Source organism: Abramis brama (assembly GCF_963993115.1).
Source record: "Abramis brama genome assembly, chromosome: 11".
NCBI classification, from domain to species: Eukaryota; Metazoa; Chordata; class Actinopteri; order Cypriniformes; family Leuciscidae; genus Abramis; species Abramis brama.
Genome location: NC_139973.1, coordinates 17,006,072 through 17,029,148, shown reverse-complemented (window position 1 = coordinate 17,029,148; position 23,077 = coordinate 17,006,072). Strand labels below are relative to the sequence as shown.

At 35.9% G+C, this 23,077-nt stretch overlaps 1 protein-coding gene and 1 long non-coding RNA gene across 12 annotated transcripts in view; one reads left to right on the top strand and one right to left on the bottom strand.

The window, feature by feature from the left end:
- Window positions 1-1,154: 1,154 nt before the first annotated feature.
- LOC311092851 lies at window positions 1,155-2,926 on the bottom strand. Its single transcript, XR_014608320.1, has 3 exons — window positions 2,575-2,926; window positions 1,333-1,444; window positions 1,155-1,252 (listed from the first exon to the last, which is right to left on the bottom strand). It is a non-coding gene; the product is annotated as an uncharacterized lncRNA (long non-coding RNA).
- An 8,271-nt stretch (window positions 2,927-11,197) lies between these two features.
- The window catches only part of dlg1a (discs large MAGUK scaffold protein 1a), a 128,620-nt gene continuing 116,740 nt past the window's right edge, over window positions 11,198-23,077 (top strand). For 2 of the 11 annotated variants that reach the window (XM_084129827.1, XM_084129832.1), the window contains exons 1-3: window positions 11,198-12,012; window positions 12,189-12,320; window positions 14,265-14,440. In XM_084129827.1, the coding sequence (XP_083985953.1) occupies window positions 11,994-12,012; window positions 12,189-12,320; window positions 14,265-14,440 (327 nt within the window). In that variant the 5' untranslated portion in view covers window positions 11,198-11,993. Of the gene's footprint in view, window positions 12,013-12,188; window positions 12,321-14,264; window positions 14,441-22,849; window positions 23,047-23,077 lie in introns of those variants that run through there. The other 9 variants (XM_084129829.1, XM_084129819.1, XM_084129835.1 and 6 more) reach the window with 7 other exon arrangements.

Here is a 23,077-nt window from a genome sequence, read left to right as displayed (position 1 = left end):
CACCAGTGCCAAACTAAATGGAGAATTGAAATGTGACCTGCTGTATAGACGCTCACTCACTGGACATTCAAGCCCCGATCTGGTCTCACATTGCATATTGTGTGTTCACTTGGTCAGTTCCATTTAATGATTTTGGAAAATTCTCGCGTGAAATCAGGGTGTATGAAAATGAATCCTTATAGGATATCATGAAGATATAAGGAAGTTGGATCTGAATCAATTCCAGAGTATTTATTTTTTTCTGCTGTGATCTATGCATGATTCATTTCCAACAAGCATTAACCTGCATAAAGGTGGACCCTCAATACATATAATGTGGTGAGAAAGACACCGTGACCACATTTTAGAAGGATACAAGATGACACTTGCCTGATGAACTATAAAAATACTTGTTGACAGTAGTTGTTAAAAGATGCATCTTTGAAAAGTTAAGAAGAGAACAAATGAAACTTCTGGTCTACAATATACGTTTTCTTCAGTATAAAGTGTTTCAGGGGCTGTAAGTGATAATTTACAAAATATATGTTTCTGTTGGTTCAAGAGGCTTAGTCATTGGCTTTTTCATGAACTTTAATGAGGTTAGTGCATAAGGGTGTCACTAAGTATGATAAAACTAATTGGATTTTAATAATAATATAAAAAAGAAAGAAAAAAAGACAGGACTTACTGGTTCTCATGAGAGCCATCAAAGGTTCATCATGTCTAAATTATTCTGCTGGCAAATGATTCTGAATGTACATTTGTTTGAATAAAGTGGCAGTCCTGTACATTAGATGTCAGTGTTATTTTATTTAATTAATGGGTGAAGGTGTAACTATCAAACAACATCTAAACCATGAATAACGGATGTGTTGATCACGGTTTGTGTGTGAGCACACATTTAGAGCACATTGATTTTGCATGCAGGTCATTGTTGAGTGTGTTCAGTATAGAGATCAATAGTGTTCAAAAAGTCTAAATGAATTATACCATTTGCACACTCTATGCAATATGTGTCCACAAGTAGACATCAAGGGCTTATGCCAAAGAGCATTTGACAGGTAATTAAATAAAATAATAATAGTTATTAATCATGAACAATTACAGATTGTTTAGTATGATTAAACAGTAAAAGTATAATTACAGTAAGAGCACTGGTTGAATCAACAGCACTGCCGGCTTTAATATGACTTACCATTAGATGTTCCACCCTTGGGATTGTCTCTGATCTTGTTTGAAAGATTTTATCACTGTTCCTGTTACTCTTCACGTCCTGTAAATATGGCTGTCAGTGGTCTCATGACACAGTAAAAATTCTCCAGTATACTAACATATTACCACGAGCCCACTTACGGTGTGTGGCCAGAGATCCAGATGCTCGCCAAAACGGTGCTCATGTTCGCTGTCCACACCAACAAGCTGCAGCCATATCACCCTGTAGCCCAAGACTGGTTGCCTACTGAAGCTAAACAGGGTTGATTCTGGTTAGTACCTGGATGGGAAACCCCCTGGGAAAACTAGGTTGCTGTTGGAAGAGGTGTTAGTGAGGCCAGCAGGGGGTGCTCACCCAAGTATAGTGACGGGGAGACAACACTATAACAAGCACCGTCCTTCAAATGAGAACTGAGGTCCTGACTCTCTGTGGTCATTAAAAATCCTATAGTGTCCTGGCTAAATTCCCTCCATTGGCCCTTATCAGTTATGACCTCCTAATAATCCCCATCCATTGAATTGGCTCTATCAATCTCTCTCCTCTCAGCTATAGCTGGAGTGTGGTGAGTGTGTAACGGACGTAGACCAGTAAGAGCTGTGCATGTGAACCTCACTCCCCTGGCCTCAAGAGGCGAGTTAACGACTGACGCTAGAGGCTGCGCCCGCCTCCCATGCCAGCAACCCGGGTTCAAATCCCGCTTGGAGCAGGGCAAGTTGTTTTTGGTGCCGTGACCCGGATGGGAGTGAAGTGTAGGGGGGCCAGTAAGAGCTGTGCATGTAAATCTCACTCCCCTGGCCTATAAGAGGCACGCTAGAGGCTGCGGTCTTTAGCGTCCTAGTTAGCGCACACGCCTCCCATGCCGACACAGGTTTCGAATCGTACTGTGACTGTCGTTGCATCATCCAAGTAGTTGCTGTACACTGGTGGTGTGTGAGGAGAAACCCCCTGATACTGGTGTTCAGTACATAAGAAAAGCACTATAAATGTTTCATTAATTAAATGATCTAGCCCAAAGGTCATTGTGTCTGTATGTCTTGGTTTGGTTTGACTCACCTGATTTTGTTTGTACCTATTTCACATCTTAAAAAAATAATGCAGTAATATTTTGCATAATTGCACTTTAGAAAATGAACAACAAAAAAATATATATATGTTTACATATATTTTAATAGCCTATATTTAAAGACATATTTAGAGTCAACACAAAGCTCTTTTTGTAGTAATGGCATTAAAATAAAAAATATATCATATTACTGTACTATATATTAATATATTATATATACTCTATACTCTTAATATAACATGTTTATCAAATATGACAACTTTTTGTTTTGCGTCAGGATATTTATATTATTTAAATGTAATATTCTGACTTCACTCACATTATATCTTCTCAATAAGACATTCAAAGTCCTTCTGTCGCTTGGTGATGTGAAAATCCAGACGTGTCTAGTCCAGCAGAATCCATGTCAGACAGAACTGCCTCTATTCAAGAGCTGCTCTAAATCAGTGTTGCATCCTAACGGCTCCATTCATGCAGTGCATCATCCCAAGGCCAAGCGCCATATAGGCATCCTGGGAATTCATAATTTTGCCGCCATGGTGCAAATTCGTATTGGTTAGTCATTTACACCTCCCTGTTTCAGGAATCCATGGAAGAAAAACAGTGAGAGTGAGCGTGTCTTTCTCTCTGTGTGAATTTCTCAGTCCAGTAAGTGATCTGGATAAACAGAGCATGAATCACAGTATCTGAGTGTGTGGGTGGAAACTCCTCTGAAACCTCTCATGCCACCTTGTGGTGTTTTAAATAACATGTTTTGATATTTTAGCAAAGCAATTTTACAACTGCACCGATGAGAACCAATATAAATAATTTCATATTGCAATTTATAGTAATTATAAATGTGTGAGAACTTAATTCAGAAATCACCGTCCAGCCGTAATTAAAGATACACTTACAGATTGATTCAGATTATTTATTTCCATTTAGCATGTAGCCTATACAAATGTACAATTCCCTCACTTAATTATTTAATAAAATATGATATGCCAACAGGCCTATATACAGTATATATACACACACACACACACACACACACACACACACACACACACACACACACACACACACACACACACACACACACACACAGTATATATATACAGCAATAATTTATACAATAAATAATTATAAAACATATACTATAATAAAACATAAATTATAAAGCTTTTATGCTAATTTGTTGTGCTTCTCACAAATAAAGCCTATTATCTCTAATATAAATGATCCTTATATATCCCTATATAAGGTCCTGAACAACATCTAAGGTATTTTTAAATATTTGTTTATCTAAATCTCAATTTGTCATAGGACAATCATTTTTGCAACCTCAGTAACATTTCGTAGTGAAACCCCAGTAGAGAATACAGATTTGGGTTTGTTGGGGATTTCAATAGGATGCTGAAAATATTAGATATCCATGCTAGTAAGGGTGTGCTCAGACTGTAGATACAGTGAGGAAAATAAGTATTTTAACACCCTGCTATTTTGCAAGTTCTCCCACTTAGAAATCATGGAGGGGTCTGAAATTGTCATCGTAGGTGCATGTCCACTGTGAGAGACATAATCTAAAAAAAAAAAAATCCAGAAATCACAATGTATGATTTTTTAACTATTTATTTGTATGATACAGCTGCAGTATTTGAACACCTGAGAAAATCAATGTTAATATTTGGTACAGTAGCCTTTGTTTGCAATTACAGAGGTCAAACGTTTCCTGTAGTTTTTCACCAGGTTTGCACACACTGCAGGAGGGATTTTGGCCCACTCCTCCACACAGATCTTCTCTAGATCAGTCAGGTTTCTGGGCTGTCGCTGAGAAACACGGAGTTTGAGCTCCCTCCAAAGATTCTCTATTGGGTTTAGGTCTGGAGACTGGCTAGGCCACGCCAGAACCTTGGTATGCTTCTTACAGAGCCACTCCTTGGTTATCCTGGCTGTGTGCTTCGGGTCATTGTCATGTTGGAAGACCCAGCCTCGACCCATCTTCAATGCTTTAACTGAGGGAAGGAGGTTGTTCCCCAAAATCTCGCAATACATGGCCCTGGTCATCCTCTCCTTAATACAGTGCAGTCGCCCTGTCCCATGTGCAGAAAAACACCCCCAAAGCATGATGCTACCACCCCCATGCTTCACAGTAGGGATGGTGTTCTTGGGATGGTACTCATCATTCTTCTGGATCATCCAAATTGTCATTGGCAAACTTAAGACGAGCCTTGACCTGTGCTGGTTTAAGCAGGGGAACCTTCCGTGCCATGCATGATTTCAAACCATGACGTCTTAGTGTATTACCAACAGTAACCTTGGAAACGGTGGTCCCAGCTCTTTTCAGGTCATTGACCAGCTCCTCCCGTGTAGTTCTGGGCTGATTTCTCACCTTTCTTAGGATCATTGAGACCCCACGAGGTGAGATCTTGCATGGAGCCCCAGTCCGAGGGAGATTGACAGTCATGTTTAGCTTCTTCCATTTTCTAATGATTGCTCCAACAGTGGACCTTTTTTCACCAAGCTGCTTGGCAATTTCCCCGTAGCCCTTTCCAGGCTTGTGGAGGTGTACAATTTTGTCTCTAGTGTCTTTGGACAGCTCTTTGGTCTTGGCCATGTTAGTAGTTGGATTCTTACTGATTGTATGGGGTGGACAGGTGTCTTTATGCAGCTAACGACCTCAAACAGGTGCATCTAATTTAGGATAATAAATGGAGTGGAGGTGGACATTTTAAAGGCAGACTAACAGGTCTTTGAGGGTCAGAATTCTAGCTGATAGACAGGTGTTCAAATACTTATTTGCAGCTGTATCATACAAATAAATAGTTAAAAAATCATATATTGTGATTTCTGGATTTTTTTTTTTAGATTATGTCTCTCACAGTGGACATGCACCTACGATGACAATTTCAGACCCCTCCATGATTTCCAAGTGGGAGAACTTGCAAAATAGCAGGGTGTTCAAATACTTATTTTCCTCACTGTATAAGAATGATATAACATAGTAAACATCACATGTGTTGGATCAGTATTGCAAATTGCAGGTATGTTTGCAGGTATGTTTTGAGTGAAATGCAGGAATTTATAATTTATGAAATAATTTGTCTTAACGGACAAGTTCATAAATAAATATATACACAGTATAGGGCTGCACGATATTGAAGAAAAATGCAATATGTGATAACTCATTAAATAATGTGTTATTCGATATGCGATACGATAATGCTTAAAGTGTGTAAAATAAACTTAAATTATCTTTAAAATATATTTTTGTGACAAGAAAACATCCCTACAACATCTGAAAGTGAACAGCAGTGTTTTACTGTAGCATAAGTGTTATTTTAACATCAGTGCAGGTTTAGGGTTTCAGGTAGGCTTACATTAGGTTTATTTAACAACAGAAACCGAATAATCAAATGTAAAAATTAAACACTGCTTAGTTTTCACTGTATGAATTTAATATAATATATTGACTCTTATTAAAGCTACAAAAGTTATTCAGCCAAGAGCAGTGAGTGATTTTCTCTTTGTCTTTTGTTCATAACCCCAGTTATTGCAAGCCGTTGCGATATGCATATTGCGATATATACAGTACTGTGCAAAAGTCTTAGGCATGTTAGGTATGCACCTTGTGCATACAGAAATCTCACTGGATTATTACAATTAATGGTAAAAAGAATGTTTGGAAATGTAAACTGATATTTCCTACTGACACACTACAGCAAAAGATATAAATAACTGACTTAAAACCATTTTTTTGGGGGGGGTAGACTTTTGCACAGTACTGTACATTTGCGATATTTAGATAATTTCGATATATTGTGCAGCCCTATACACTGTGCAAAAGTGTTAGGCATTTTAGTATTTTCACCTTAAAAAATTGTTTTAAAACTGTGATTTATATCTTTTGCTGTAGTATGCCAGCAGGAAATATCAGTTATCAGTTTTTTTGGTGAAAACTAACATGCCTAAGACTTTTGCACAGTACTGTATGGAGTGATTGTTGCCACAGTCACTTCACAAAGCCAATCCTTTTCATTCTTTCTATCTTTTCAAAAGTGCATCTGACCATCACAATTAAAACAAAACAAAAATGTCAAGAATTACATATGAATAGTTGATCATGATTGGTCTCATATGACAACTTCTGACAAACTGACCCACACAGTACACAAACGTGTAACCCCATGTTCCTCATCTATTCTGAGATGTGTATGGCATAGCATTACATAGAAGCAACATATACAATAGCACGTAACACTAATATGAACAACTTTAGAGTTTTGGAATAAATGTTACCTTTTAAAGAACAGGCAAATAACTGTCCAGTTGTATAAACCTAGCCAAATGTAAGACTGTGTTTGAGCAGTCAAGGGCTAATCAGTCTTACTTTTCAAATTATTATTTGGTAACACTTTATTTTGATTTTGTCTGTTGACAATAAGTAACTTTGCCACTACGTGTCAACTAACTCTCATTAGAGTATTAGTAGACTGTCTGCTTAATATCTGCTAACTCTTTATTGTGATGGTCCTTCAACAGTCAACTTATTCTAACCCTACCAGTCTATATTACTCTACTAACACTAATGAAATTACATGAAGGTGCAACGTTACATAATAGTCAACAGAATGTGTTAAAGGGACCATTAAAATAAAGTGAAACCCATTGTTTGTATGTAACTGACACAAAACGTTATGACCAGTCTTAAAGACTAAAATTATTTAACTTGTAAATCCAGTCTAAGCAGTTTATGCAACCTGCAGTCTGGTTTTGATCACATTTTTGATACTGCACCAATATATCCACTAGGTGTCAGTATACACACACACACACACACACAATAATTAACAACTTAACATTGTCCTACCTAGACTCATCCAGCATCCCCGCCGTGACCACTGGAAAACGGTTTGGAAAACTAATGCAATAATGAATATTGTCTCCAATATCTTCATATATTTTATTATCTTGATGTTGCAACCACTGGAAATCTTTGACAGGGTATTTAAAGTTTATTTATAGCCTATATAAGAGACCTTGCATTACGAATGAGAGAAACGTTGTTACAATATGGAATATTAATAGAAATAGAATGGAATGTTTTCTTGAATATACAAGAACAGACCGTGTAAAACCGTTTTTATATATTGCTTTATATAAAAGCTTTTATATATTGAAATATTCACCACTGCACAGTTTGGACTTATTGTTTACCTCACACGAACCTACCTCGTTACTGTTACCAAAAGAACTCAGTATTATTTATTAATTTTCTAATACTAAAAACCCATAATAACAGGTGCAAGTATGATAGGCCTACATGATTTTGTCAGTGCTGCTGATCTGCAGCTTAACTGCTGGATCTCAGCTTTCTCACTAATGAGATCTGCTCCGAGTGATGCAGTACTGCTGCTTAAGAAAATGAAACACAATTTTATACACATTACTGGATTATTATTATTACTATTATTCCTGAGTAAGCAATGAAGCATTTAAACCTTGCCAGCGTCATACACGCCACAATAAGTAATAAAAACCTCAATAGCTCTAATGGACATTGTGAGTGGACATTCTGTACTGTCTGCATACTGTGAAACATGAAAGATTTATGCATTTTCAAATGTCTAAATCTGGCATTAAACAAACACAATGAAGGTGAAAGTCCATTGAACTGTTACAATATAAACTAATAATTTGATCAAATCATTCAAACCCCATTTGGACATGTAGGCCTATCTGAGAATAACAAGGTGATGTATTGTAGAAATCACATCAGATATATCCAGAGCAGAAATCTGAAGGTGCTTCTAATGGAAATTGATTACAGGACGTGACTGTGCAGATTTGACTAGCTGTTAACAATTTGCCAATTCAAGGTGAGATGAGAAATGAGATGACAATAATATCTTGGCATTCTTTGACTGGGATCATTAGTGTTGTGTGATTAATTACTTCAGACTTCAGAGATGCCAAGAATCATTTGAGCCTGTCTACAGTTCAATAATACAGTCATATATGATCATTGCGATGTCTACTTTATAACAGTATTTCTCAATCAGGGGGCCGGAGTCCACTAGGGGGCCACAGGATGATTTAAAATTATTATTCAAATGATCAAACTTTATTAAAATACTAAAACTAAAAACCACATAAAAATGTGTAAACTGAATGTTTCTTCCTTTTATTTTTAATTTTCCACCTCAACAACTATTTTATTAAAGAACAGAGAGTTATTAAAAAGTCTGAAATAAAATATTTGAGGTTAATTAATACATTGACGCTACCAGTTTTAAAATATAATTAGGCTATAGTAGAACATGCTGGAAGAAATATTATATCTTATATTAGGGACCTATTAGTCAAGAAGTTTGAGAACCACTGCTTTATACATTGTTATGGTTAACTTTATCATGCACTCCACTTGATGTACCATACATACAAAAATGAAATATGCACATGATGATATGCTAATTATGCAGAGTGTCAAAAGTCATACTTAAATTAGGGGCATCTAATCTCTCATCGCCAGACTTTTGACTGTCAGCATTAAGTATGGTTCAGTTTACATCTTAATCTGGCCAAGAACCACCGACAGGAAAGGTCTTTACTTGCAACTAGATTGTTTAAAATAAAACTCGGTTTACCGACTAGTAAATTTCTTCCTCACAACCTTGTGAACGCCTGTTTCGGACTGATCCCGGTTGTCATCAGCCACAATGTATGTTTGTATATATATATAAAAATTATACCGCCTCAGTTAGAATATTTTTAAATGTGTGAAAAAATAAGTAGCAAATCACAATTCATTTCCACAATTAACAGTTCATTTGTTTTAAAATCTATAGAATAAAATAAATAATATAAAATAGTGAAACTGAACCAACATGAAATTAAACTGGGAAGCCATATTCTAAAAGCCTTCCTAATATAATTTTTACATTTATTTAGTATTATTTAGTATTTAATAATTATCACTAATTTGGACAAATGATTTGTTTACGACTTGTAGCTTAAAATTGATGACAGGTCAGGGAATGGACTGTGGGTGGTCTAAAATGTATGTTCTGAATCTGAGACACATCCTTGATCCATACTTTAAAATGCCCTTCGTTATTAGACAATCCACTTGATGTGTTGAGTGATGCCCCCTGGTTTCAACATGAGGGGTTAGAAGTGCTCAGGTCCGGTTACAGCCATGCATTCCATGTCAAGGCACTTCACTCACTGTACATGCCTCCAAAGAAAGCAGAGGGTGTGTGCAACTGTAATTATACATAACCACCGAAGGATGAAAGCTCTATTTATTTAAAGCAACACAAAACCTAGAAGTAACTTTCCATAAATCATTAAGATATTGAAAGGAAATTCTACATGCATATTAGAGGTGAACTGTGGTTTCAAGTATTATTAATTATATAATATCATTATTAACTTAAATTTCATTTGCTTGGGTCATATATAGGCTAAGCAATGCTGTGGGAATAAGGTTCTGAGATACAGAATAATACAATAGAATGTGTATAGTAAGAATCCATTAGGCATTACCAGACACACACTTCAAGTCAAGCATAGGCTTGTCAAACTGTGTGGGCGGCAGAAGTATCTGTCAAAATTGTGGTAGCACTCCTCAGACATAGTTTGGCCTTCAATTTGTACACATTTTTCATAAATGGATCATTGTAAATCTGTGAAAATGTTCTGCTCGTAAAGCCATTCATAACATAGTTTCTTTGTGTGTGAAACGCTCTGGAAAATAGCCTCTGACTCTATAATGGGCGTTTGAGAAAGACACCACTGTTTTTGCGTGTGTGGCAGACTTCTCCCCACCCAAACTGTGGCAATGTGACAGCACCCTGTGACTCGACATCCACCCTTCACAAGATTCAAACGACAAAAGCCATTTCAAAGAACAAAACAACCAACAAAAGCCAAACTTAGCCTGACTTTGTCTTTGCTGGTAACAGTGTGCCTTTGATAGGATAAGTTGCCTCATATGAAACAAACTCTGTTACAGAACTGAACGATTAAAAAAATATGCTAATTATTTGCACTGAACACTGAATAAATATTGATACAGATAGTTGTGAAGGAATGAGCGTGTGCATGTGACCAGTACAGTATTTTCATTGAAGTTGGCATATGTGAACATATTATTCTCTGAGTATAGGCAACATTTTACAATAAAGCTGTAAACATTAGTTAACATTTGAACTAACAATTAAAGCATTTATTAATGTTAGTTAATGTTAATTTCAACATTTAGTGAAACATTATTCAAATCAAAAGTTGTGTCTTTTAATATTATTCAATGAAACTGAGCTAACAACATGAACAGTTGTATTTTTATATATAACGTCACAAAATACTGCACTGCAACAAATCTATTGCTCACTGTTAGTTATTTATTGTTACTGTAATATGTAATAGGCTATTTAGTTCTATAAAGTTATTAATATATTGAAAACTTGACCAGTTAGGTCTAATATTTTTTCTCCGTCAATGAAAATACTTCCAAAAGAAGACAAAGCATTAAGCTTTACTTGTAGAAATAGGCAAACTGTGAAATATTAAATATAATAAGAACTCTTGCACACCATGCACTCAAATCAACTAACTGATGTGTAATAAGTAACATGAAATCACAAAGATTCATTTTTAGTCCTGGGTGATAGTACTCAGTAAGTAAAGCAGGATTTTGATAATTCCAGTTTGCCATTCAAGAGACTATAAACCTCAATCACAGTCATTTCATTAGCAGACACAGGCCAATGGATTATGAGGATTGATCTGATGTCACAATTTTTTTACGAGATACTATTCACCTAAATGTCAAACAAATGAGGGATGACGTACATGCTAATAACTAAAAATGTCATTGTTAGTTAAGTTTTTAAATAAAACTGAATAAAATGATATAGGCATATCTATATAGGCTACCGGTAGGCTACTACCACAGTAAGCTACCTATATACTCTGAACGAGACTGATGTTCTACAGTTCTCATATCATTTCTCCAGATTTCATTACTTAAAGTGAGGATAAACTTAATAAAGACCTCGCTCTTTTACCGTCTACTTCCTCGCAGCTGCTGAGTGAAGAAACCTGAGCGCTGATTCCTTTGAGCGCAGAGGGAAGGCAGTAGATCAGTAGATCATGTGATCTGTTTGCATATCAAGGTCGCCATTTTGCAGGAAAGTTTGGGAATTTCGGGCACTCTAGAAGAAAGAGGAAGTGTTGCGCTGAAGAAGTTTCGATTACGGACGTGCGGGGATCCAGGACTCCAGTCAGAAGGGAACGGGAGAGATGTATGGACGGCAACCCGTCTACGAGTGAACTTTACTTGCACTCCAACAGGGATTATTAGTATTTCTGCCAATTCTACCACTTCCATTGCAACAGACCGGGAGGCATTTTTTCCAAATATTTGTAATGCACACCGCGATTTTCTGATTTACTCCATTCATTCGTCTGCAGAAAGTTGATATAAGTCCAGAGTTGTATGAAAGTGCCTACGGGTTCCTGCCTCCTCTAACAGCAGGTTATGAGTGAAGTGGTCGTTTATAGTTTTTTATTGTATTGGCGGATTATTGTTATTGATCTTTCACTCTCACATGTCACTCTGACCCGTTCAGCGATCACTGCCAAATCAAAGTGACGCGCGACTCAAAGCGAAAGTGATCGGTCATTCATTCCAATGCTTTACAACAGTCGCCTTTTAAAAAGTGTGGGACTTTGAATCTCTGAGTCTTGATCATGCCAGTGAGAAAGAAAGGTGAGGTGTCTTTAAAAATGCAGCCTATATAAATTCCGTATAGGCAATATTTTAGTAGGCTATATGAGTGAAATGTAGATATTTTTTCTTAATCTATATTTTAAACATCTTATTTTGTTCTGTTTGGTCAGTGTTTTTCAGCAGATTTGTATATGATTTCATTTTATTTTTTTCAGATGCTCAGAGGGCACTGCAGCTTCTGGAGGAATACAGAACTAAACTCAGTCAGACTGGAGACCCTCATCTCAGACTTTCAATTGAGAGAGTCATCGACATATTTCAGAGCACACTCTTCCAGGCTCTTATAGGTAAGTTGCTGTTAGAACAACCAATTTTTTTCCTCGAGGAAGTTTCTTAGCATTTTGTCTCGTGTGCTGAAATGGTGGAACAGGTTTGACTTCAACATTATTTGTGTTTGACAAGTTCAGCGGTGTGTTACAGCAGCATTTTTTGTTTGTTTTTTATTTAACTGCAAATAAAGGTGTTGACGCTCAGCATTTTAAACTTGTGGGAATGGTTTTCTCACATGACCAGTAGAGAAAAATGAAAGAAGCAGGGTTTCAGTATTCACGGAAAGCATTATAAAAGGGATAATACACACAGAAATGAGAATTCTGTCATCAGAATATGAGTAGCCTTCCCAAACAGTTGATGGACAATCAACTATTTGGTTACTCATATTTTTCAAAATATCATTATTTTTTTTGTTCAGCAGAAGAAAGAAATTCATACAGGCTTGGAACAACTTTTGTGTGAATTATCCCTTTAGGTATTTTGGGTTTTGCTTGGTTGTTTTTGTAGGTATTAAAGTATTATTTGAGGTAATGTGTTTTTCAAAAAGTATCTCGGATTAAATTAGCTGGGAATAGACTAAACAGTGTGTTGGTTTTGTGAAAAATAGTTTTGTGTTTAATCATTTCAATTAATTTGTCTAATTTTCGTCAATTTGGGAAAATCTTTTGAGTTTCGCTTTTAAGCTGGGACTTTTGGGAGGTTATGTAATTAAGATAAAATGGAAGAAGAAATTACTGGTGATAAGCACTGTTACAAAGTCCAACGGAACATATCCGGAAATAACTATAAATAATAACGGAACATATCCGGAAATAACTATAAATAATACCTTGAAATGTTTTTGTATATTTGTTTTACTGCCTGCTCTGTGCACAGTGTTAGTGTGCATCTTTAAAAGGTTGTGGTGAGATATTTGACAAATGGATTTTTGCAGTTGCATGGCCTATACCCTATTGTAATTTAGAACATCTTTGTATGCCCACACTGACTTGATAAATTAAAGCACAGCACAGTGGTGCATACTTAAATCCCTCAATACTTAATTAAGAAACATTTGAAATGCATCATTTCTCTATTTAGTTTCCAGTTATGCTGTGCTCAGTGGGTTACAACTCAGTGCATTCTTACCATTATGTTTCCATGATTTGAACTCCTCATTTTGCTTGGCCTGTTCTCTGTATGAATCCATGGAAGTGCTGTTAACAACCATCAAGAGTATTTGTGTTTCATGGTGTTGTTATTATTAGTCCAGCGTATTATTAGTCCATCTAGTCTGTGTTTTAGGCTGAAAACATCTATAAGGACTCAACAGTATCTCTGAAAAAAGCCAAAAGAATGTTAATTTAAAAAAATGATTTAATCATAATCTCATGCCACTGCACACAGAAATCCTTAGTGTGTTACATGCATATCGGCTGCTATGTGTGTGGGAAGACACGGTGTGCAGTGCAGCCTACTTTTACAAAAATGTAAAGATGAATTCAGTTTACATTTTCAAATCAATTCTGTACTGCTGTGTTGAAGGCAGCATAATGGTCAATGGATGGCTCCTTTTTTGATGCAGCCATAATATATCTTTGGTGTAGATCGGGATAGTCTGTAGCCATTTATCCATGATGAATTTATCCAAAGCGACTTACAATGCTATACAATACTTATTACAGTACAATACTTATTTGTACTTTTTGTATTCTAATAAATTAAATAATTTAGCTTGTAAATGTCTCCCTGTATCCCTTTATTAATGTAAAACACATTATTTGATAAATTTGCATTGCGCCCCTAAAGTGTTTTAGTGTGCATGCATTGTATGGATGTCTCTGAAAAATGTGTATAAATTTGTTCTGGTAATGTGGAATCTGTATTTTCATGAAAGTTTGATTCTGTGAACATTTATAGGGATTATAGCTGTATTGGTGGCTGGCTATATAATCTCATGTACTTGTTAATTCTTTCAGATATCCAGGAATTTTATGAAGTGAGCCTCCAGGATAATGAGGATAAGCCCATAGAGCCATCAAGCCTTAAAACCAGAGAACCTTTTCCTCCTGTTAACGAATGGAATCTCTCTGGCCCTCCCAGTACCACTGGACCAACAGAAACTGTGCCCAACATCTGTTCTCAAAGCGAAGAGGTAAGCAGAATATAGTATGTTGTTATATATGCTTCATAGAAGCGCATGTTTGCTGTATGCATTACATGTATCTTGAATGTTGTTACTGATTTTCTGTAGTGCATGCAGAGTAATTGCTGCCAATTATGACACTATTGTTGATGCTGAAACGGACAAGAATAAATGGTTTTATTCTTGTGAAAGTAGTTGTTATTCATTCAGTGATTCATTCAAAAATAGTGATTCATTCCGAATGAAGCAGTACTTCCGTGTTGCTCATATAAACGCAATGGTTGATCCTTCTTCAGGTTTGTAGACCATTTTCATTGCAGGATCAAAAATAGACAAGGTAACTGGCATTGTTGTCTAAAATTTAAGTTAAATTAACTTTTTGTTTTTGAGCTGTGTTGATATTTGGAAAAGCAGGATGATTGTGAGTGTTGTATTGCTTCACTATAGAACTTGGATTGTGGTTGGTATCTGTATTTGTAGAGTAGTGCTATGTAAGATCATTCAGAGACTCATCATAATGTTATTTTTTAAAAATCATGTTAATGATTCAGCTCTGGTGAACCTACTTCAGAACCTCCAGTATTTGTTAAACTTGTGCTTAACAGGAAATTGAGGATGTAATGCCCCTTAATTAATATGCATAATTCGGAACATGTGAAGTTTTAAACCTTTGACTAAACGGATTGCAGTTTAAATGTGTTACTTTACGTAGGAGTTCTGTGACTACAGAATATTTAGAGTTACCTTGTTATTTAATAATGTTAATTTCTCATTTAAATTGTATAAGGACTGGTCATGCATTTTTCATTTAAATTGTTGCTCACATTTTCGAGAGTGGGTAGACTTTCCTTCCATTGGGATTGGAAGTGATCTGCCACACTTTGGATAGAAAGTGTTTTAACAATGCATAGCAGTCTCATTTCTATGAAGTCTCAAATGAATCAGATGAGTGTTTGAATGTAGATAATTTCATGTTTCCACTGGCTGGCACAGAGGATGTGCTTATAGCTTTGTGGTGTTTTATTTTTTCCTTCAAACCTCTGTCTCTCCACAATGATTGAAAGCATGTAAGAAACTGTAATTGGGTCTAACATACCCTTTCAAATATTTTTGTATTTAACTATAGCTTTCTGGATATATTTATGGAACTATGGTTTCAAATGAATGTACTCTTAAACTTTTAGTAAGGGCAGCAGTAGCTTTAGAAATGCGAAGATATTGTAACAAAGCTTCCCCCCCCCAATTTTTTTTGTTGGATTAAATGAATATTATATAGGCTAACTAAATTGATCAAGAAAAATCAGCTTGAAGGGGACCGGTTAGTATCGACCAGTTTGCACTATTTTTCTAAAGGCCTGTTCACACCAGGGATGATAACGATAAAGTTCTAAAAATCATTCTCAATATTAAAGAATAGCTGAGTTCACATCACAGAGCTATAACGATAACGGAACAGAGAAACTATATCGTTGGAATCATTTTGAGAACGATTTTATCCAGCTTATGAACATAAAAACTTTTGACAGCCAATCAGAATCCATCCTGTTGTAATGAGCTTGAGCATTTAAATTGATGGACAAGCAAACGCTGAGAATAAACAGAAACATATTGTATGGTGTGGATGCTTTATAGTTATCGTTCTTGGTGTGAATGGGCCTATGCTAATCAGTGAACCTTTTCTTGCCATGGATCTATCTATCTATCTATCTATCTATCTATCTATCTATCTATCTATCTATCTATCTATCTATCTATCTATCATATTATATTATATTATATTATATTATATTATATTAATGTATATATGTGCCTATAAACTTCAAAAAGTTTTAATTGGGAAATGAATACCTTTTTTTACAGATTGATTGTAGGCTATGTCAGTATTGCACGATTAATCACAAACTTGGTTTGGTTAGTAACAGGAATGGTGCAGAATTAATTGAACTTTTACATCAGTAAAATGTAACCTCCCCCTCCCCCTTAATTAAACATAAAAAATTTTTTAATTGCAAAACATGAAGTCCACTGTTTGATGCTGAAACGGCAGAGTGAGGGCAGAGGCGTTCGCGGTTACCCACACAGTGACGTGCTGTTGGAGCGCGTGTGTCCAGAGGTGAGGGGAGCACATTATGCTGGCCGGTCTCCCCGCGGTGCTCTTATCAACTCTGAATGCGCGTCAATATGAGTGCAGGCGTCCTCCTCCTCAGCATCCCCGACACACAGCTGAAAAGAAACATGAGGTGATGCAATCTTGACTTCTCTGGGTATATGGATGCGTACGTTTGCTCAACTGAGAGTAAGTTCATGTCGCGCGCACAATGCATTCATGCATATGCATTCGCATATTTTAGCGACAGGATTAGAGCAGCTGCAATTAGATGCTGAGAGGTCGCGCTCTGAAGAATGGACTGTTTATGTATCGTTAGCACAAAGGTAAGAAGGCATCTGGAGTATTTTTTTAATACACAGTTTATTATAACGAAACAGTGGCTGTAAGATTAAGACAGATTTAACTTTAATACTTGGTTACTATGGCTAGGAGCTTTACAGATGGTATGTTTATTTGTTATACATGAATCACATATTTGCTTCAAATGAGCATTCACAAAGTTCTGTCTATCTGTCTAATATTTGTTCAGTTTAATAAGAAAAATATGCTGCAAAAGGTGACCAAACTGTGAAGTGTGCACTGATTAGGCTGTTATTTTGTTAGTAAGTGAGACAGGGAATGAGAGTATTATTTTTATTTTTTGCTTAATTTCTCAAAGAAGAAGATTTAGAATGGGTCCAATGTCCATATAGGCAAGAGTTACACACCTGCTTTTTATAACTAAAGTGACTTAAGTTTTGAGAGCCGTTTAGGTTGATTAGTGCTATATGAACAAAGCTGGTAACTGTTGTCATTCATATCTATGACAAACGTATGGCATGAGGTGCATGCTTTGCAGATCGTCTTTGCTGTCAGTCACTTGTGTTAGGGCTTTCAGCATCTCCTAGATTAAGATAAAATGGTGGTGTGGTTGCAGAGAGAATCAAAACTCATTTTGAGTGATAGCATGGAGGAGAAAGAACTGGGAAAAAACTAGACCATATTTTTTTGGCTGTACATCTGAGAGCATGAAATCAGCTGGAGCTGCCTGACAATTTGGATTAGAAATTAGAATAAAAAAATTGAATCAGTAAAGATGCATTACGAAGTGTTGATGTTTACTATTATTTATTATTTTTTATACTATTTATACTATTGGCTTTACTGAAGGCTAATGTGAGTTTGAGATGGGGTGTGTGCTGCTGTGTAAATACAGGGCAATATTTCTTTCTGCCCTTCAAGGCAAAGATAGCTATTTATGTATGTATATATATAATATAATAATATATAATAATATATAATAATATATATATATATATACACTATTGATTATTTATTTAATTATTTATCGATTCATCTTAATTATTGGACTGATGATTGCATGTCACCACCATTGCTGTGTTGTTGTTGTTTGTTTTGTTTTACTGTATCCTCTACGCTATCTGTGTTAATGTTGAATGTGGCTCCCTTGAGTGCAAAACAAATTCCCCTCGGGGCAATAAAGGTTTCATTCATTCATATATACATAAACAATATTTAGGGACGAGGGCAGTGTGGCACAAATGTCTGTCACTCTAGAATTAGGTTCATTTCAGGGTGTTCTTAGGCTACTTGAATACGAGTACTTTCGAGTGGGTGGAATTTGTAAAAGGTGTTTGAAAGATAAAGCTGTTTTCATCATTTAATGCCAATTATCATCACTCCCCACCATAACAGCATGTTGAAGTGTTTTAAAAACCCAGGCATCTGTAATTACTGAAAGAAATTAGCATAATGAGATCATAATCTACTGGTTTTTATCCATTACCAGAATTTATTCAACTGGCTAAGTGTGTTTAAGCGCACACCTGCACCAGAGAGTCCTCTAGAATTCAACAGTTATCGCAGGTTTGCAAGTAAAGAGGATGTTTGCAGAGCGTGGAACACTTGCAATGTCTGAACACTGACAGGCATGCACTTGAAATATGCTAAACTTAGGGTTATGTAATGTGCTGCTTTAGAGATGCTTTTTCTATCTGGAGTGCGTTATATTTGTCTGGAGTGGCAAAAGCAGAACATCTGTGCTGCTGCAAATGCGCAGCCATGACCAACCCTCTACCTGAGGGCAAATCACCCAGGGCTCTCCTTTAAAATCTAGCATGCTTGAACTTCCATAGACTTTCCTGTTCTCATACAAACAAATGACCAGTTATGGATTTCCGGTACTTATTTACCATGGGAGTTATGAGTTGAATTTGTGATTTGATAATTTTGCATGGGCTTAATTAAGGCGAGAGTTATTTTCTAGATAAATCATGACATTTAAAATTCAGTGCATGGGTTTGCACATGCATTTTTTTTTTTTTTTTTTTTTTTTTTTTTTTCATTGGGTGTGCAGTGTAAGTGTTTTTAGTATGTATTTTAGTCCCGCTTTTTACTGAGTGGTTTGCCATTTTCAAGAACCTCTCTTTGAAGAACATAATAAGCATGGTTTGCAGAGAGTGTCACACTGTCAGTTTTATGTGACTGGTGTGGATGTGACTAAAATATGTCAAGTCCTGTCCTGAATTCAATCTTAGAAAGATGCAGTCAATTAGCTTTTTTCCTTTTCAGGTGCTGCTGATTAATTAAAGGGGCAATAATTTATACTCATCATTCCTCCCCCCTAAACATAGTTTAGTTCTGCATGACCATTGTTCTCCCTTGTCTTGACTCTGGTCTTTAACTAAAATATTAAGTATTTTGCCCCAAGATTTTTTTTTCGTTGTAGGTGGGAGAAAAACCTGAAAAGGGGGTTTTCACAGAAGAACCAATTTGGGTTCCTCAAAGAAATGTTTCATAAAGAACCATTTTTTTCTTACTTTGAAGAACATTTGAATAATCCAGTTAACCTTTTTTTCCTCAATAAAGAACCATTTTTTTAATGGAAAGAGTCCATGCATGTTAAAGTTTCTTGGAATCATGGACGGCAAGATTGTAAGTAGTGGTCAACCTATATATATTAGGGCTGTCAACGTTAACGATTAATTCAAAATTAAATTCAAAATTAAATGATTTAATGCAAATAAATTACTGAAGCACGTGAAATTGCGTCATTAACGTAATGCAGTTAGATGATCTGGAGCTGTGTCCGAAATTGTCCCCTAAACCCTTAAATAGGGCACTATTTGAGAGGACAGCCATTTGTAGTGGTGTCCGAAACCATAGTGGAAGTTATTAAGTGCAGTCAGTCATTCAATCCTTCAATGCACCGCAATAACGTACAAACGATGTATGTGCAAAGGCTAGAGAATTCCCATAGTGCACTGTCGTGCGCCAAATAAATTCGTTTTCATTCACTCCCTCAAGTGAACTATATTAGTGGACTACTATAGGGAATAGTGAATGATAGGGGATAGGGGATAGAGTACATGGTACGATTTTGGATACAGCCTAAGTCGGGAGTATCACACTGAGCATTTACAATGTTGCGAGCACCTGTAACCCTTCTATATTAGAAATTTCTATTCTAACCCTTTAAAGCGTTAGTTCACCCAAAAATGAAAATTCTGTCAGTAATTACTCACCCTCATGTTGTTCCAACCATGTAAGACCTTCGTTCATCTTCGGATCACAAATTAAGATATTTTTGATGAAATCTGACAGCTTTCTCACTCCTCCATAGGCTTTCAGAGGGACCCAAACTCGCCGGCCCAGAATAGTTATTAAAAACATCGTTAAAATAGTCCAAGTGACTACAGTGGCTCTACATTAAGTTTATTATGTGACGACAATACTTTTTGTGCGGAAAAACAACAAAAATAACGACTTTATCCAACTATTAGTGTTCTTCAATGTGGGCCTCTGACGAGAGTTCACGGGAGCGCCAGGACGCATGCGCGAGAACTGAGATTACGGCGTTCTTCTTCTACTCCTACTTGTTACTGGCTGCTCACTCCTTGGGAGTATTATTACCGCCATCTACTGTACAAGATGACGTCCCGACATCATGTTCATCGAGACGTAAATCACAATAAGTGTCGAATTCAATAGTTTACATACAGCACGCGTCTTCCTCTGCTTATAAACAGACCGTTTTGCACTTCCGGTAATGTCGGGGCGTCATCTTGTACAGTAGATGGCGGTAATAGGAGTGAGCAGCCAGTAACAAGTAGGCCCACATTGAAGAACACTAATAGTTGGATAAAGTCGTTATTTTTGTTGTTTTTCCGCACAAAAAGTATTGTCGTCACATAATAAACTTAATGTAGAGCCACTGTAGTCACTTGGACTATTTTAACGATGTTTTTAATAACTATTCTGGGCCGGCGAGTTTGGGTCCCTCTGAAAGCCTATGGAGGAGTGAGAAAGCTGTCAGATTTCATCAAAAATATCTTAATTTGTGATCAGAAGATGAATTTTTTTGGATTTTTCCTAATTTTTTTAATTAAGGCATTAAGTTCAATTTCCAAAAGATGATTTTTTTTTATTCCTCTTTTTAGTCAAATTTAGCATGGGTGTCTAAACTTATGCATAGCACTATATATATATATGGCATTTTTAATTATTGGCATCTGTATAAGTGTCCTAAGTGGGATTTCTAGTGCATTTATTCCCATTATCTGTCTTTGTTTTCTTTGTTTAACAGTTCTTTCTGATAAATTCTTACTATTATTAGCAATTGAAGGGCAAACACTGTAATACTTTCTCGTATACCATCGGTATTCAGCTAATATGCATTTATATAATTTAAGCAATTCTTTAAATATAATAAATATTTAATTCTACAAATCTCACATACTTTAGCAAATCCAGTGGTTAGATCCTCTGAGGTGCATGTGTAGCTTGCATAAAAACCTTTGTGCTTGACTTAGTCCAAGCTGTGTGAATGGTATGTGGACAGGAGTTCTGCTGTCACTGGACTCACGCATGTGACAAACTTTACATCCTTGATTTCAAACCATTCTGCACTATATCCAGTTGGCCGCGGTTTTATATAGAACATTAAAGGGTTCTTTCAGGCGCTTCATTTGTAGAGCCTTAGGGTTCCCATCATGTGATCATTTTATGGGTGTAGTTTTAATGAATTAATTTAGTTTTAATTCAATTTTATTTTTAAGCAGCTGCTAAACATACTTTATCAATAGAAAATTTGAAATAACCAGTTAAACATGAAAGTATTATGCAGTCATTAAGGAAATTGATCCTTATTGAGTCAAGAACCCCACTGAACCAAAGAGTACGTCTGGTTTTGTAATGTAAAATTAGCGTTAGTTGGTCTTTTTTGAGAAAATGTAAATATAACTTCCTTTTTATTCATGTTTTAGGAATTTCTTTATGTGAAAATACTACAATATGATTACAGAAGGTCTGTTTATTTTACAGATTTTTTTAAGTTAAAGTTATTATTTCATATTGATACATTTTTTTTAAATTATTTATTTCTAATTTAGTAAAAAAAAATGTAATTGCAGCATGTGCTATTTACTATCTTTTTAATTAAAAATATCATACTTATTGGCTTTATATTGTCCGCTCTGGTTTCTAAGATATCATTGGTATCAGCTAAAAAAAAACAAAAAAACAAAACAAAACATGAGCATGGGTGGTCTGGGGATGGAGCTTTCAGTTAGAATGTCTACAGAGTAAACAAAGAAAACCCTTTTATTTCAAACTCTTATCATCATCATCATCGTCATCATCATCATCATCATCATCATCATCATCATCATCATCTTGTTGGCTTGACGCCTAACTGATTAAATCAACCTGTTTTGACAAACTATAATTCTATTCTATTTTAAGCTATTGTGTTCCATTAACAAATTCCTGAAATAGTTGTGGACCTGCACAAATAATTTTTATGGATAACCATCAAAACTCACATTATCCTGGGATTTGTGGATTTTGAGAGGTTCTCTCTCAGGGCTCTGGCTGGGTTTATTTGTGCTCTCTTGGTTTTCAAGATTGTGTTTTGCAGATGTGTTTTGAATTTTCAGTCAATGATATCCTAAAGAGCAACAACTTCTTTTTGGAACATTTCTGGAACTTTTTAAAGATTTTATTCAAGCTGCGATTTAATTAACTTAAGTAGCTTAGTATGTGTGTTCAGAGATGTTCTTATGTTCTTAGTGGTCTTCCACACCTACTTAGAAGGGTCTTAAGAGTGCTGTTGACAAACCATTCTTAACTTGTATAGTATACTCATTTACAATAAATAAATAGGACTTTGTGATACAAATTAAATGCATGTATGAAGTTACAGTTTTTGAGTTGTATGCTTTATTATTGTGCCTATAAGTTGTTAGAGTAAAATTTCAGCCTTGGCTCACCCTTTAAGCCCTAAGTAGCTTAGCATTTATCCCTTAATTGTCTTTGGAAAGACCTATTTTTGACTGTGCGAGAATTTGATCTTTGTCTTGGTCAGCTGAAATACATTTGCTACAAGAGTAAGCTGTGGAAGTGTTAATGAGCAGTTGCTTTACTCGAGGTCACTGCGTGGTGTAATTCGTTGAAGACTGGAGAGGACGTCCCTGACTAAATGGAGGATTCAGATGAGGGACAGAATGTAAAGTATCTTGCTTTTAAAAATAATTGCT